Here is an 18,026-nt window from a genome sequence, read left to right on the forward strand (position 1 = left end):
CCGATCTGCGCTTTGATGGTGGTACCTGCTTTGACTTTGCTGAACATCTCACACAAATTCCTCTCCGCTGTCTTCCTATGCCAAACACTTGCACGCGTTTGGTTATGGATTAAAATCCTCGGTGATGCATATGATGGCCATTTACCACTTCCTTGTTTTGAATCGTACAGCCCAAGGTTTTAATGTACACATTTTGTCCTTCGCACTTCCGGACTGGCTCAACGCCGACACTAGTCTTCGCTAAAGATCCCACTGGGACTTCCTGGGTTGTTTTAGGAGATCATTTGGTCTGGAGGCGGACATACATGTGTTAGTTATGTACTTAATTATAATCTTTTAAGATGTTCTTATGCCAAGATGTCATTGAGGAGTTCTGCTCTGTATCCGCAGTAATAAAATGCTCTTCTATTGTTTCCCATGATCATGTTTGTTTTTAAGATATTCTGATTTTCTTCGTGTCTTTGACAGGGCCTTCGTAGAATTTTCTCGCAATCCAACTGAGAGGTTTAAAACCCTTCCTGCTGTGTATATGTCACTTAAGATGGCCCAGCTAAGAGTTCCACTGAAGTTGAGCATACACTCTGCAGAGGAGATTGAAGGGAAGTCTGAGGAAACCGTGACAGTGCTCAGACAGACCAGGTGTGTCAATGCAGTACAAAGCTCGCTGGAATGCTTCGCATGTTGTCGTAGTGTATGGGGCACAACTCCTGTATAGAGTAGGAAGATGGATGTTGTCAGTAGGCATCAGGCTGCACTGTGAACGCCTTTTGGAATCCAGACAATGCAAGTGAATACACACCCCTAATATTACTCAGGATGCATTTTATCCCTGGAGGTAAGTTGGGATGGGCCAGTCTTCAGTAGCTTAACTGGTACCCGTTGCGACTTGCACTACTGTTTTAGCTTTCAACTTATTGTTCAAGGTCTAGTCGTGGATTCAATATCTGTTTATACACACTTTGTTTATACCATTATGCCACTGTCTCATATCCCCTAAGCTACAATGCTAATAATGACCTTCACATTTATTATTTATGCTTTATTTTCGGTAAAATACCCCCAAAACACATAAATACATGAATATAAAACAAATATGATAAATACAATACCTTTCATTAGTTATATAATAAAGCTGAGTTTTTATAGCGAAGAAAAATCCGATGTTGCAGGTCAAAAATGATAATGTGCAATTATGCTATTCTGGTATGGTCATGTGTGTTAGATTTCTTTTCTAAAAACAGCCTATAGAGTGGCATGTAAATTTAAGAAAAAGTAAGCATAACATTCATGCATACAACAGATAATCATGAACCCCTGTTTGCGTCCCTTCTCGACTTCGTGGTCCCTAACCCATAGGGGACTGAGTTCAGTAGTCCTCCCAACATGGCTGCTGAACGCTGTTTGCCAGTCTCTGCGTTATACGCTCTACGTTCTACAAAGCAGACACGCCTCCGCAGCTCTGCGTGTCTCAACGCTGCCGCTTGCACTAGTCGGACGTATGTTGCCGGCGCTCGTTTAGCGTTTACCTTTGATTTCTGGTTCCCGGTTCCCTGAATTCCTGTTCTTCCTTCCTTCCCCTTATCCTTACCTTTGCATATTCTGGATTTCTATCGCATTCGGTTCTCCGAGTGCGAACCTCGTTATTTCCTGGTCTCCGACATCTGAGCATATCCTGGAGTTGGGTGACGAACCACACACTGGAATCCGAGGACCCATGCACGGTGTTATATATATCCCGAACTGTGTAAAAGAAGACATCTCCGAAGATCACGAGTAAACAATACAGATAGGAAGAGAAGGGGAGAGACTTGTGACACAGATAGCATGAAGCAGTATGTGCTCTAAGAAATAAAAGACAAGTGTTACATAATTTTTCAGAGATTGTTTTTGCACTGACTGCATGTGCCTGGTAATGTCTTTCAGTTTGCATAAATAGTCCCCAATGTGACATCTTTGGTCATTTTAATCCTCAAAAACATGACGATCGTACAACTCTCACTAATCAACAGCTTTTCATTTGCCCTAATTCTTGGAGCCATCTTAAACTATTTGGCTGCCCATGCTACCACCACCACCACCTTAGGGCCAACTGTCCGATGTAAAGGTACAGATTCAACGTTGACAAGGAGGGTGGGCGCATGTAACAATTGCGCAAGTAACGTGTGGACTTCAAAGAGGACGTGGTGGGTGACACAGGGGGTGGGGCCATCATTGAACGTGGTGCAGCTTGAATACAATAACATAGAAGCAGGAAAAGCACAAGTCCCACAGTGGAACTCAATGAGCGGGGTGTGTGCTTCGGCCATAGTGGGTGGAAGTTTGTATAGAGTGGGGGTGCAAGATGCTTTAGGTGGGCTTTATAGCAATATATGAACAGTAGAAAGCTGTCTTTGTTGTAGGCCCACGTTAAGGAAGCATTTCTTGCAGACTTCTCATAAGAGAAGAGCTGCAGGCCTATTTGTGATGAGCAGAATCTATTTCTTGAACATTCAACAAACAGTGTGCTGTAATATTCCATGGCTGAAGCTTCCCAGGAGATCAGAGCCACAGCTAAGTTATTCCAAAAGATACTTTCGAAGCCAACAAGCTAGGCCCCTAGGTGCATTGGCAGAGAAAAATAAATGAAATACCGTTCATTGAACTTCAGCCCACGTGTGGTCTGACTACACTTGGCAGCAAGGCATGATACGGGAGAGGGGGGACTAAAGCGTTGGGTTGAGTCTATGGGCCATGGGACGGGGAGCCAATTAAGAGATTTGTTTTGGTGTCCCTAGGGTGCAACATTGTACAGTGTCCTCCTTGGTATCTGCAGGATACACAACTGGTCCTACTCGATGTGGCTGTCTCACCCCTTGCCATATCAAGCTATTTTGTGTATTTGACAGTACCACCCAATTGCAAATGAGTATTTTTCAACTGATTAGCTCAATCACGTAATTGGCGGTGGCGTGGGAAGTGTCTTGACCTCACAGGGGATGCAAATTTAATTGTGGCTAAAAGTTGCAGCAACCAATTAGGATCATTCTACATATATTTGGATATTGGGGACTGGCGTGGTCACACAAATCTGCTCCTGTGACCTGCCTTAAACATTTAACAAATGTTGTATGATGATTTTATACATTTTGTGTAAAGGGTTTAGCCGCAGTGCGCAGCTTTAACTGCTCAATTCATTCCGTTCAGTTCCACTGGCTGTTTAAACAGTGCTTCCCAGCTGTTTGGGTCCAATACATTTGTGTTACTACTTGCTTGGTCTACGCGCCTTATTTGAATTGTTTTCTTCTCTTGGAAAACTTGACGACGGTTCCCTGGTACACTTCACTGGGTAGAATGTCTACTCTTGAGAGCTGAGACTAGCATGGAAAAAGAGAATACTGCTGACAGAACAAACAAAAATGCATTGCCGTCGCCTGCATATCGGTGGGATAGAACCAGAATAACTCTGCCAAATTTGGATCATTTTGGAGGAGGTCCCATCGGAGGCTTGTTAGCCATCGCCTACTCAGGGTAGAGATCCATCCAAGTTTCCCGACCATGCCTCCAGTCGAGGATACAACATGTTCTCTAAGTTGAAGAATCTCCAAATCTGCTTTTCATGCACAGAATTGATATCCAAAATGTCGGTGTTGATTGAAGAAAGCTTGTGACTCCAACAGGAGAGAGGCGGTATACCCCTCTTTCTTGTGAGGAAGATACTTGCATTTCTGAGTATTTGATGGCTTGCTGCCAGCATTGAAAACTGTCAGATGTTAAAACTCTGAGAAACACCCTGAGTAAACAAAACACTATTCAATCTTCTTGTAAACATGGCAAACCTAGAACACGTAAAACATGTTTATGGTGATTGTAATTTTATTGCAACTGTTAAACCATCGGATATAAAATCAATTGAAACTTCACTGTACTCCAAGTCCCAGAAAGCCTTACGTGCTGTGACGAGAAAGAGGAGTGTTAGGGAGAATTCTCATTTATGGCTAAATTCCCTCACCTAGTGAGTCCCCCAGCAGCTTTGCTGGACTTCTGGAGTTTATTTTTTTCCACCTGGTAAGAGTGAGAGCTTTTCCCCCACTCTTACCTGTGTTTTGCTATGTGTTTCCATCTGTTTTTGTGATTGTGGACTCTGAAGTACACCACTTCAGTAGCCCCCTTCTTTGTGCGTCACACAGCACCTTCAGTGCCGTGGCACAGGGTTGTCTTTGAGACTTCCCTCAACTCCATTTCTTAGGCGACTACTGTCCCCCAGAAAAGGGTAAAGTTACCATTAACTTTACTTAGTCAATCTACCACAGATTCAGTACACCCCATCTTCCATGGAGTACTGGAAAAGTTTCTCGTATCCCTTTTTATCTGTACCTCCTAGAGAATTGTTTCGCTCTTTTAACATTTAGACTTGGCTGGTGGCAGTGGTATCTACCCTAACTTTTCTACCGCAATTATATTAGATAAACGTGGTACTGTTCTTGGCTGTTATATTAGCCTCGAACATGAACCCGCTTGACCAAATAGTCTTTCTTTTGGCTCCGGTTGGGTTTATTCGCCATTTCTTTTTGTTAAAGTCCTTCTTGTGTTTTATTTTGCGCGGAAAACTAGGTTTGCCTTCTTTGTTCACTATCTTTTGCCGGGCTTGTGCCCAGAAGCCGCCCTCAAGGCGCCTGGGTGTCTAGGTGGGCTGAATGTGAGGGAGGGGTGTTGTCACCCCCTGCACAGGGTATCCTAGGAAACCCAAGTCGCACTTTGTCATGATTGGCCAGGGTAGTTGTCCGGGCTGGACAACACCCCTGCTGGGTGATTTGACAGCCAGGCTGCGTGAATTGGGGTTTTTCGCATAAAAGCCAGGTCTCTTGGGCTAGAAGTCAGAGAGTCGCCACTGGAACTACATGGAAGCGGAGAGAGCGACGGCTGCTGCAACTACCCCGTCCCGGTGAAGCCCTGCTGCAGTCCTGAGCTATCTGCCAACGATTCAGAGAAGATCCAGTTCGGAGTCGTCTTCCCTTGAGCTTGGTGGGGATAACCAGCTCATCTTCTACAGCCAGAGGATCCTCTTACGTGGTCGAAATCGCTTCACACTGCTGTAGTGGTCCGGATAGCCACCTGAAGTGCCTCTCGTGTTTTTAAGGAGCGCACCTTTTATTCCATGTCGCTGCTCATCCCTGTGTGGTGCAGACCCCCTTCAGACGTCCTCCCTTCTTGACGAAGCTCCAGGAATTGTGGGTCTGCGGGAAACCAACAGGAACAATACCAGGCCACCAGCTGCACCATTGTAACTAGGTACTGTGTTCTGTTGAGGAAACTGGGTGAATCCCTTTTTCTTTTCCAAGGCTTGACCTTGTCTTCCCTCCTCCTTATAACTTTGCATCCGAACATTGACAATATCGAAGTACTTTTGGCTCAGTTGAATCGTGAACTGTTAGACCGTGTGATTTTCGGCATCTGGCCCCGGTCTTTCGAGCCTGGCTCCGGCCCTTTGACTTTTGAACTCATGTCTTTGAGCATTTCTTGATTCGGCCTGTCTATCCAAAATATTTCCTGTGATTTTTGTCTCCAACTCCCTCTGGGTATCTCAGGTGCTAAGTGTGTTTTTGCCCCGGTAGCATTTCATGTCACGGATACGCGTTTGTTTAGTAGACCGAACTGTCAAAAAGTGATTGCAATCATATCCGCGGTAACGTGTTTTTGTGCCTAACACCGGTTCATTCCAACACAGGGTACTTATCTTGAGACTTATTGTACAAAATGAATTGGTTAGTTGTATCTTTAATGTGTGGTTTTTATTGAAGTTTAATAGAAGTGTTGTGTTTATAACGAATGGTTTAAAAATAAATGTACTATTTTTCTACCTGAAACCTTTAGTCAGTGTTTGCTTGAGTCACAGTAATTGTGGTCCCTTTGTGTAATCTCTGCTACTGCTCATCTACTCTTGAGATAAGCCTGGCTGCTCCGCCACTGCTACCAGTATGACATAGTACAAGCTTGTACCAAAGGTCAAACTTGTATAGCCACCTGTAGTCTTAATTGTGTGTACTGGTCCCTAAGGGCACTGCACAGGATTCTGCCTAACAAGGAGTAAAGAGTTCATGGAGATGAAATGCAACCAGAACAGTACTATGCAGTTTAGTTGTCATAATTCTAATCAGTTGTGTCGACATTTACATTTCCAAATCACCTGCAGCAAGTGGGACAGGAGGAACGCAGAAAGCGAGAGAAGGAAGGCTGCAGAGTGCGCTGTGTGGTAAGCGTGACCTGTGGCAAAGGAAATCCCAAAAGGAGCTGGTTAGCAGCGTTCTGGACCGGCGGAGAGGAGCTCTGGAGGAAGAGAGAAGCCGACATTCTCCAGCATGGGGTCTGGCATGGATTCACATGCTCATGAATATTTCCCGTCGTCAGGCTGGGAAACCTCGGTAAAGAAAAATCAGTATCAGTTTCATTTCTGATCTGTCTTTCGTAGTAGTAACCAATCACTGATCTCTGCGTCATACTGACCACAGCCAATTACTGCCATCTCCCTAAGCCCCGCCTCTGGCAGCCATCTTCAGATTTTTACCGCACGTTCAAGTGTTGGGATCCTCGTGCTATTGCTCTCGAGCTCTAGTGCGTTTTCGCGCTTTTTCATAGGAAAATTCTCTTTTTTTCGGTCAATAGAGCCTCAAGCGCCACCGTTTCTTTATCCGATCAACGGGGACCCGTGTCGGATTCTTCTACTCCCCTCAAGGGTGAAGATTTCGTCGAGCCACGCTTTTGGAGGACTCCAGAAGGTTCTCAGGCCCATCTCGGACATGGCCCAGGAGAAGGGAAGCTCGACGCCCAGAAAGCTGTTCAGGGTCTGCCCTGGATGCCAGCTTCAGAATGTCTTTAAGGAGGACGAACACTCCCTTTGCCTCTACTGCCTGCATGAGGACAAGACGCACGTGGAGAAGGACTGTGCGTTTTGCGGCAACATGTCGGAGCGGACCATGAAGGACCGCCATCTGCGTCTCGCCAACTGGCTGGAAGGGAATAGCCCATCAGGCGAGAAAAAGAAGAAGTCTGAGCGGTCTTCTAAGACCTTTGAGGGCGCCCCGGCGACAGGGGCCCAACAGAAGGCCAAGCACCACGAGTCCGCTGGCACCGGGAGCGCCAAACGAACGGGCTCTTCGGTTGCCAGGCAGGGCGCAACCTCCCCGGCGCCATCAACCACGAGCCAACGCTCTGGCTCGGGTATGAGGAAGTCCGAGCACCCGGCGAAGCTTCTGGAGAGGCCCCGGTCGAGCTCGAAGGCCCCATCGGAGGGGGAGCGAGGCGGTGACCCTCCCCCCAAGGAGAAGGCAGTGAGCGCACCGAAGGTGGTGAAAGCCTTGATCCACCCTGCCAAGGCCTCTATCGAGACAGTCGCGGCGGCCATGGCTCAACCTGTGGAGGCTACACCAGTGGAGGCGACCTCGGGGCCCAGAGTCTCCCTGCCCCCGCGGAGGGAGTCCTCTTTCAAGCCCATCGACAGGACCCCCGTGAAACCTCCGGAGAAGAAAAAGGGGGGGCAGGAGGTTGTCGTGGATTCGGCCTCAACCTCTGAAGAGGAGCTGATCGAAGCCTTAAGCCACGGCATTGGCGTGGAAGAAGACCAGCCCGTCGGGAGGGACCCCGACATAGGAGACGACGAGAACGTCGAGGCTCCTGACCGCCCGTCGGAATCCCCTCAACCAGTGCCGCAAGACAACTCAGCGGCCATTTTGTTGGCTATACAGTCCTTATGCTCGGAGATGAGGACGAGATTGCCGTTGCCACCAACGGAGGAACCGCTCCCGACGGGGGATCCGGAGCCAGGCCCTTCTGGGAGCCCTCCTCCTAAGAGAAGGAGGATTCATCCTCCACCTCCTTTTCAACCATCGCGCCCTGCTCAGCCCTCCTCCCCGTCCACGACCCGTGGGGATGATACGGGGACGGACACGGCCGCGACAGGTACAGACAACAAAGTTTACGACGAGGATCTTCTGTCGTCCCCTCTTCCCCGGGCTTCCCCGCCCGACGAGATTGGATCGTTTCATGGCATGATCGCCAGGGCATCCGAGCTTTTCCAGCTCTGCCCGGAAGAGAAGAAGGAAGGTTTCCTTTATCAAGGGTGCGAGACCAAGAGGAAGACGGTCCTCGCTGTACCTCTACTGGACGATATCTGGGATGAGGGTCTCGCCGCCCTCAAGAACCCATCCACAACGCCTGCGAGAAGGGATCGGTACGAGAAGAAGTATCGGGTCCCGGACGGACTCGGTCGTCTCCGCGGCGGCCAGGAAGAAAGCAGGGGGGGGCTTCGGCCTCTACGTCAAACCCCCCCCCCCAGACGGCGAGGGAAAGAAATTGGACACGATGGGATGCAGAGTCATCTCATCGGCAGCAACGACGATTAAGGCTGCCAACGCCTTGGCTATCATAGCCCGCTACGACAGGGAGTTGTGGTACAAGATTGCCCCCCTGCTGGACTTCCTACCGGACGACAAGAGGGCGGAAGCCCTAGAGATCTTGCAGGAAGGAGAAGTGGTGTCGGACCACGCCATTACGATAGAGACGGACATCGCTGACCCTGGGTTTCGCCAGTTGGGCAACGGCGTGTGCCTTAGACGGCGTGGATGGCTCAAAGCAACGGACTTCCGGCAGGACGTGCAGACCAGAGTTTTGGAAATGCTGTTCGACGGGAGCAACCTGTTTGGGAAAACAGTGGATGATTCCCTACAAGCCATCAAGACTGACACGGAGACGGCCCGGGCTCTTGATGTTCTCCATCGACGGCCGCCCTTTCGGAGCGCCGGAGGCAAGCAGGGTGCCTCCAAAGGATCCGGCGGCGGATATTCCACCTACCGTCAAGCGGCCCGTTCGTTGTCACAGGAAGCCTACAGGGGACGAGGCAAGTCGGGCGGACCCCGCCGTCGTCGCCAGGGAGGACAAGGCGGCAAAGCCTCGTCGAAGCAGGACTGAACCGGCCGTGGGGTCGGGCCCCCACCGAAGCATCACGGTGGGAGGCCGGTTGGCGAACTTCGTCAGCGTGTGGGAGTCCATCTCCACCGACCGTTGGGTGCTGGACGCCCTGGCGCAGGGTCACGCGCTCGAGTTTCTAAACAAGTGCCTGGGCGTCCCCCCGTGGCCAGGAAGGAACATCACGTCCCTCAGCTTCTCTTGGAGGTAAAGGCTATGCTCAAGAAAGGTGCCATCGAGCTTATCCCAAAGAGGCTTCGGGGCTCCGGAGTTTATTCAAGATACTTCCTAGTGAAGAAGGCAGGAGGATGGCGTCCCATCCTGGACCTACGACGACTGAACAAATTCATCAAGGCACAGAAGTTCTGGATGGTCACCCTCCAGCATGTCCTGGGTCAGCTGGAGGAGGGCGATTTCCTGTCGTCGTTGGATTTGGAGGATGCCTACTTCCATATCCCCATCCTAAAGGGACACCGAAAGTTTCTCAGGTTCGTGGTCCAAGGGCGTCACTACCAGTTCAGAGCCCTTCCCTTCGGATTGAGGTCGGCACCCAGGGTGTTCACCAAGTGCCTCGCACCGGTGGCGGCGCGGCTGCGCATGGAGGGGATCCACGTCTACCCCTACCTGGACTACTGGCTCATCCGAGCAAAGACAAGGGAGCTCGCCGCGGAGCACACGGCGAGGACCGTCCAACTACTCACGGACCTGGGATTCTCCATAAACTACGCCAAGTCCCACCTGGTGCCCGCGCAAGACGCACTGTTTCTGGGAGCGAAACTCGACACAGTGGTGCTTCTGGCCTCTCCATCGGAAGAAAGGATGAGAGCCATCTTGGGCAAGGTGCAGCTGATGCTGGTTGCGGACACGGCCAGGGTGAGGTCCATCAAAACCCTCCTCGGAATGATGTCTTCTTGCATTTATCTCATCCGCCTGTGCAGGCTTCGGATGCGCCCGTTACAGGAGTTCCTGGACGCTCGCTGGATCCAGACGACGGGCAGCTTCGAGGACAGGATCACACTCGACGAGAGATTCCGACGAGCGATCCGGTGGTGGGGCACCCACGCGCATCTGATGGCGGGCATGGACTTCCAGACCCTGGGCCACCAGAAGATAGTGACCACGGATGCCTCCCTGGAAGGGTGGGGAGCGCACACCGAAAATCTGCACGCGAGAGGCCTTTGGCTTCCGACGGAGAAGTCCCTCCATATCAACGTCCTGAAGCTCTGTGCAGTGTGTTGGGCCCTCAGGTCCTTTCTTCCGTCCCTCAAGGGCAAGGTGGTGCGGATCTTCACCGACAACACCACCACCATGTTCTACATCAGGAAGCAGGGCGGTACCAGATCCCCAGCCCTGTCCAAGGAGGCGCAGGATCTGTGGCATTGGGCCGTCGCCCAAGGGATGTTTCTGGTGCCGTTTCATCTGGCAGGAATAAAGAACACCATTGCCGACTCGCTCAGCAGAGAGCTGCGCTCGTGCTACGAGTGGGAACAACGACAGGATCTAGTGGACCGCCTCTTCCAACGGTGGGGCACACCCCAGATCAATCTGTTCGCGACGGCGACGAACTCCAAGTGCCGGAGGTTCGCCAGCAGGTTTCCCCAGCTGAGGAGCATGGGCGATGCTTTCTCGTTCCCCTGGGAAGGCCTGTTTCTATACGCGTTCCCCCCCATTGCCGTTGCTGATCCGGCTCATCAACCAGCTCAAGAGGTCACGGTGCAGGATGATCCTCGTCGCACCTGCGTGGCTGAGGCAGATATGGTTCCCCGGACCTTCTAGACTTGTCCCCGTCAATAAAGCTACCAGTGGACGTGGATCTTCTCTCCAGGGAAGGAGGCGCCATCCTCCATCACAACCCGAAGTCGCTGAACTTGCAGGCCTGGCTCCTGCAGTGTTAGAGTTTGGAGGTTACGACATACCGGCCGACTGCAGAGAGGTTCTTGCAAAGGCCAGGGCGTCCTCAACTCTTAAATGCTACAGACACAAATGGAAGAGGTTCTCTGTCTGGTGCCACGCACAGAAGATTAACCCTCTAAGGATTACGGCTCCTCAAGTACTGCCGTACCTACTGACGCTGGCCAAGGCTGGACTGGCGCATGCTTCCATCAAGATTCATCTTGCTGCGATCTCCCGATACACCAGAACCACGGGACGGACGTCTTTGTGGTCTCATCGTCTGGAGAAAGAATTCATGAAGGGACTGTTCAGATCGTTCCCGCCGGTGAAGGCTCCGGCCCCGGCGTGGGAGCTCAACGTGGTGCTGACCAAGCTCATGGGACCTCCGTTCGAGCCTCTGCACTCAGCTCCGTTGAAGTTCTTGTCGTGGAAAACAGCGTTTCTTGTGGCCATCACCTCTGCACGACGGGTGGGAGAGATACAGGCCCTTTCCTGCAAGCCCCCGTATTTGACTTTGCATGACACAAGGGTAGTGCTCAGGACGCACCCCTCCTTCATGCCCAAGGTGCCGTCAGACTTCCACCTCAACGAACCCTTGGTGTTGCCTGTTTTCTTCCCGTCGCCTTCGTCGCCAGCTGAAAGGACTTTGCACTCGCTGGATGTGGCTAGAGCGCTGAAGTTCTACGTGGACCGCACGAAGAGTTTTCGGAAGATGTCACAACTTTTTGTGAACTTTGGACCTGTCAATCAGGGGAAGGCTCTCTCAAAGGCTTCCATTTCCAGATGGCTCTCCGGCTGTATCATGTACTGTCATCGGTTGGCAAACCGACCGCTGCCCGGCCGTCCGAGAGCCCATTCCACCAGAGCGATCGCAGCTACCACGGCGTTCCTATCTGGTGTGCCCCTGCTGGACATCTGCAGGGCTGCCACGCGGAGGTCGACGCACACCTTCACGAAATTCTACTGCATTTACCGGGATTCCAGGGAGGAGTCCAGGGTTGGCCAAGCAGTGCTGCGCAATCTGTTCGCCTAAGGTGAGCCTGGTGAGAAGGTAAGAGATGCTTAATGTTGAGCCTGTTGCCACCTCACATGGTTGTGCATGTGTGTACTGCTATGTATTCTTTTATTCATGAGCATGTGAATCCATGCCAGACCCCATGCTGGAGAACAACAGTTACAGGTAAGTAACTGTTGTTCTACGGCATGGGTCTGGCATGGATTCACATGCGAACCCTCCAGCCTACCGCTCTGCGGCTCTTTACTTGGTCATACTGCCACTTCACGTGCTACCAAATCTGAAGATGGCTGCCAGAGGCGGGGCTTAGGGAGATGGCAGTCATTGGCTGTGGTCAGTATGACGCAGAGATCAGTGATTGGTTACTACTACGAAAGACAGATCGGAAACGAAACTGATACTGATTTTTCTTTACCGAGGATTCCCAGCCTGACGACGGGGAATATTCATGAGCATGTGAATCCATGCCAGACCCATGCTGGAGAACAACAGTTACAGGTAAGTAACTTGTTCCGTACGCAGCAGGGCTGTGTAAGGAGACTCGTTCCTGCAGACCTGCTCAGGTCTTGCCGGTGAGGGACAGAAGATCCGACGCAGAGAGCCAATGAGAGACTGCCTGGAAGGGGAAGCTGTCCCCTCGCAAACACTTCAGCAGTGGTTGATGGACTGGTGACTCAGCCTAATTACATAGTGGGCCCCAGGACATATTTTTTTCTTTTAACCTTCTTTTTGGCACCAGGCATTAAACATTCTCAAGAAATAAAATTGCAACAAAGACAGCAGCAAATAAAAAACCTATATCCACTTTGTACATTCGTCAGTGTCTGATCCCTTTGTGTTTGGTTGATTCTCGGGTAATACTTATCATAACTAAACACAACCCCAACATCGCAGACTTCCCCCTCCCGCCCGACCACCCTAAACCTCTGGGTCCATCTCCCCATCCCTTACCGTCCGCTGCTTAAGTCTCTCCTCTGCTACCCTGTTAAGGTCAGGGAGGCTTGTCGTCCAAGGTTGCAAACATCTTCTGAACTAGTCTGTTCCACGCCGTCACATCCCCGCTGACTTCCTGTTGTCCTCTGTACACCGTCCTATGCCACACCACTGTCTCCGCTTCTGCCCATTTCTTTAAGTCTGCCCACCATGCCTCTATGCAGGGACCTTCCGCTGACTTCCATGCTAGTGCAGTCCGTTATTTGGCCAAGACAAAAATAAGACATTTCATCTTTGCCCCGTTGTGCGAACAATCCCAATAGGCATGCCCCAGGTGACCATGCCTGCATATCTACCAACCCACCTTCCCCATGACTCTGCCCGCTATGCTCTGCTAGAAAACCTTGATCACCGGGCATGACCAAAACTTGTGTAACATACCTGCTGATTCACTTGAGCATCTGGGGTTTTGTGCTCCTCTGCGCCCGGGAACTGCGAAATGGCTTGTGGGGTCATGTATGCCCTATGCGTGACTTGTCGCTCTATCTGCTTAAATATAGTGTTGCTGGACACTTTCCTTGCGTATCCCAGAACTCTGGCTCATTCCACATCTGTGAAAGGCCACTCCAGTTCTTACCTTGAACCCTCTTTGACCTAGTGCATCTAGTACAATCTCATTAAGCCCTGAAATCGTGTGCCTCCTCGCCCTTCAGCCCCGGCCATCTGTCCTCCGCTATCTTAATCATTCTATGGTACAACAAAAATGGTCCTTTAGGAATATCATAGTTCTCCAGCAAGGGGTCTGGCATGGATACACATGCTGAAGAATGTCCTGTCAGGCTGGGAATCCTCAGTAAAAGAAAAAAGTTTCACTTTTGTTTACAAACGGTCTTTCTCTTATAAACCAATCGAATTGAATTTCTTTATTTGTAAAGCGCGCCTTGCCCTTGGGCATCTGGGCGCATATTTTGAGGTTACAGCAGACACATAAAGGGCGGCATTGTACATCTTATAATCGTATAGGAACGTATAGTATCTATATACAATTTACAATATTTACAGGTGAGTGTGTATATATATATATATACAGTCAGTATATATATATACGTCATATGCAGGGTGGCTAAGTTAGCAGTGCAGACATGGGACAGGAAGCGGTGCCAGTTGTCACTGTTGTGGAACCACAATTTGGTATTGCGTTTGAAGGCATAAGGGGAGGTTTCGAACCTGAATGTGGGAGGCAGAGTGTTCCAAAGTTTGGTTGCTAGAACAGGAAAGCTACAGCCGCCAGCTTGCTGTCGCTTAAATTTAGGGAGGGTCAGACAGTTGGCTTGTGCAGATCTCTGCGGTCGAATGGAGGTGCGAGGTGCAAATCGATTGGATAGATATGTTGGAGCCTGGTTGGCGAGACACTTGTGGGTAAGTGTCAGGATTTTGTGGGAGATTCTTTGGGTTACTGAGAGCCAGTCCATGTTGCATCTGGTGGCTGAGATGTGGTTGTTTCTAGGGATGTTGAGGGCTGCTCTAGTGGTGGTGTTCTGAGTGACCTGCAGCTTGTTAAGGTTCCTTTGGCTAGTACCCAGGTAGAGCGCGTTGCAATAGTCGATCTTGGACATGAGGGTTCTGGCTAGGATGATGCAATTGGCTGTGGAGAGGAAGGGGCGACACACGGTGATCAGTTTGCACGTGTAGGCGGAGGCGGATCTGACTGAATTGGTTTGTCTGGAGAGGGACAGAGTGGAGTCAAGCTAGATCCCAAGGGTTTTGGTGTCTTTAGAGACCTTGATGATGTTGCCATCAATGGTAAAGGACTTTAAAGCAGGATCCAGTTTGTTGAGGTGGTAGTGTGAGCCGAGGATGAGGAGCTCCGTCTTATCGTCGTTAAGACATAGCTCACGTTGAGTCATCCAGGCTTGTATGACCAGGTAGATGTCTTTCAGTGATTTAGTCAGTCAAGTAGTCTCCAGTGATGGGCATGAGTATCTGGATGTCATCGGCATAATTTGTGTAGGTGACGCCCAGATAGTCAAGAATATCAGCGAGGTTTGGTGAACACATTGTATAGTGTGGGGGAGACGCAGGATCCTTGATGCACGCCACAAGGGACAGGTGAAGGTTCAGAGGCCGCCGAAGTGGAGAAGACTCGCATGGATCTGTTAAGGAATGATCTGATCGAAGAGGTGGCAGCATCTGAGAAGTTGGCGGTTGAGGAGAGGTGTTGACAGAGGGTGCAGTGGTTAACAAGATCGAAAGCTGCAGATAGGTCTAATAGTAGCAACAGAGCAAGTTTCCCTTTGTCTTTGAGGTCATCAATTTGAGTTTTCAGATCAATAAGGGGCGTTTCTGTCCCGTGCCTGGGTCTGAAACCTGATTACCTGAGGCCGAGGAGTTTATTGGCTTCGAGGTATTCCTGGATCTGGAGGTAGGCAGCCTGATCGAGAATTTTAAGCAAGAAGGGGACCGTGGTGATGGGCCCTGTAGTTGGTGGGTGTGTCTGGGTCGAGGGTGGGTTTTTTTAAGTAGGGGTATGACCCAAGAATATTTTAGATTGTTGGGAATAATGCCTGTTTTAAAGGATGTGGTGATGAAGGGGGCTAGTTCTTGAGCCGCATCCTTAATGGTTGAGGCCGGGCATAGGTCACCTTGACAGTTGGTTGGTTTAAGCTTGTTGATGTTTTCAACTTCGAGTGTGCTGAGAGCTGTGGCGTTGATTTTGGCTTGGAGCGTGGTGATTTTGCCCAGTAGGGCATCTTAAATGTTATTACACCAGGAGCTGTCTTTGATGCAAGTATCTGGGAGGTTGTGGGAGATTCAAGTTCCTTGAGGATCTTGAAGAGCTCTTTAGTGTTGGATTTGGCTTCCATGATGCAGCCATTGTATGGGTCTTTCTTTGCCTGGAATATGGCTTCTTCGTAGTTAAGAGAGGCAATGGTTAGGTCGTCTTCGGTGACTTTTCCAGCGGGATTCAGCAGATCGTTTGGTTTTGCAGAGTTCTCTTAGGTGAGGGGATGAACCATGAGTTAAGGTGGGCTCGGGGTTTGGGTCTCCTTAATTTGAGGGGGGCGATGGTGTTCAGGGCTTTAAGCATGGACTGGTGGTAAGCGTCAACTAGTATTGAGGGATCCGTGCATGTGGTGGCAATTTTGTTTAAGAGCGCCAGAATGAGGGGAGTAGTTTATCCTTGGTGATGTCTCTTTTGTTTCTGGTCTGGGTGGCTGGGGCAGGTTCTTGTTTGGGGCTGGGGTCAGTGGTTTTGATTTCGAAGAGGATTGTGTGATGGTCTGACCATAGCCAAGGGGTGTTGTCCTTGAGGTTGATGCAACAGTTGGATTCCGCTAGCCAGTCAATGGTTCGCCCTTTGGAGTGGGTAGGTTCCTTGATGAGGTGGGTGAAGCCTTGGCCAGTTCATGAGCTAGCTAGATCTAGTTCTGCGGGGTCAATAGGGTCTTGGTGTCCAAGATTGAAGTCGCCAAGTAGGATGATTTGTGATTTGGCTTAGGCTTTATCGGCTATGATGGACATGTCATCAGAGAAGGAGGATATGGGTCCGGGTGGTGGATATATGAGGTGGAGTGTGGCCGTTTGATTGGGGGAGATGAGAAGTTTGACCGTGAGGAGTTCTGCGGACGGGATTTGTTGGCTGTTAATGCTTCTAATGCCTAAGGAGATTTTATGGATGAATGCGACACTGCCTCTTTTGGTTTGGTTGTTGTTGAGGTCGCATCTGATAAATGTAACCGGCAGGAATGGCAAGCGCAAGTAGGGGTCTTGAGGCGCTATGTAGCCAGGTCTCGGTTATGGCTACGAAGTCAAGGTCATGGGTTGTAAGCAGATCAGCAATGTCTAGGGTGTGCTCAGGGAGTGATCTGGCATTAACCAAGGCACCTTTGATGTGAGGTGCTTTGGGTGGATTGTTTGGTGTTGGTGGGTGTGAGATGATAATGCTGCGGGGAGATTGTGTAGATGGAAGGCTCTGATGGGGGGGGTCTGAGGGCTAGGGGGCACAGGGAGCACGGCTGTTGCGTGGGAGTCTTGAACCCAGTCTTGCATTCCTGAGCGTCACAGAGCAAGGTAGGTTGGGAGTTAGCCTAGTGGCGAAGTGTTCCAGCCACAGTGCGGATGAGTTCAAGTAAGGGCGGGGGGGCGAGTTAGCGTGTTGGCAGGGTGTGCCATGTAAAGCCTGGGCTTCATGCAAGGTGAGTGTTGGGAGTGGGGGCCGCATGCGCTCGTGATGGCTAAATTGATGAGTAGAGGAAGTGGCCTGGTGCTGTTATGTGGTGGGAGGGGTAAGCACATAATGAACTATGTAGGAGCGCAGTGGACGATAGTGGCTAGGTGTAGGCAACACAGTGGCTAGGTGTAGGCAACACAGTGGCTAGGTATAGGTTACACTGGGCTGTACATGCTAGAAGGAGGCAAAGTAGGTTGCGATTTTTGCAAGGGGGAGACTGTCTTAGTACAGTTTGGAGGGGCCCTCGGTGGGAGATGTACATAAATGTTATGAGTATTCAAGTGAGGTAAGCTGATGGTGCTCCGGTCAGGGTGATTGTGAAGTTAATCAGTTGGACCTTGCCGCCATGATCACTATATGCAGGTAGTTATTAGTGATGTTATGGCTCGGGGTGGGGGTACTGCAATGGGGGAGAACAGTACCTTAGGTTGGCGGGCGCCGCCGAGTGGAGTCCTGTTTGGGCACGGGTTCTGTCAGACGGCAGGGTAGGCTGGGACCGGCTAGGACAGGAGTCAGCCTTGCAGTCGGAGCCTTCCAGGAGGTGGGCCGGCTCATGCCTCCGATCACGGATTGGCTGATATGAGGAGAGCTGGGGCCAATTGGTGAGTGGAGCATCATATGGCAGGGCTGCTTAGTTGTGGTCAATGGGCTGGGCGACCATCTTGGAAAGGCTTCTCCCTCGTGTGCCTTAATGGAGATGAGGGGTAGCCTGGGCTTCACGGTCGCAGAGCGGCAAATGCGGCAGATTTCCTTTTTTTTTTTTTTTTATTTTATTTTTATTTTTTTTCCCAATTCCGATTTAATGTGGGCAAAAATTGCAAATTATTGCAGCGCTCGGTGCGCGCGGGATGTTGTTCAAATATTTGCGGGGGAGGGTGGTGCAGCCTTGAGGCTTACCTCCAGTGGCTGCGAGGTGGGGGGGGGGGGAGTCTCTGCTGCAGACGCTGCTCCAGTCCAGCAGCTTGGGGAGCTCCTGCTTCTCAGAAGGCTTCTCCTAGCTTCACTGAGCTCTGGGTC

General features: G+C 50.6%; 1 protein-coding gene across 1 annotated transcript in view; it reads left to right on the plus strand.

Moving 5' to 3' along the window:
* TDRD9 (tudor domain containing 9) overlaps positions 1 to 18,026 on the plus strand; it is a 2,559,831-nt gene that overhangs the window by 1,376,269 nt on the left and 1,165,536 nt on the right. Inside the window, exon 24 of the mRNA XM_069638191.1 lies at positions 469 to 639. Coding sequence (XP_069494292.1) covers positions 469 to 639 — 171 coding nt within the window. The remainder of the gene's footprint in view (positions 1 to 468; positions 640 to 18,026) is intronic.

The sequence above is a fragment of the Ambystoma mexicanum genome, chromosome 14, assembly GCF_040938575.1.
Source record: "Ambystoma mexicanum isolate Mex_15411 chromosome 14, UKY_AmexF1_1, whole genome shotgun sequence".
NCBI lineage: Eukaryota > Metazoa > Chordata > Amphibia > Caudata > Ambystomatidae > Ambystoma > Ambystoma mexicanum.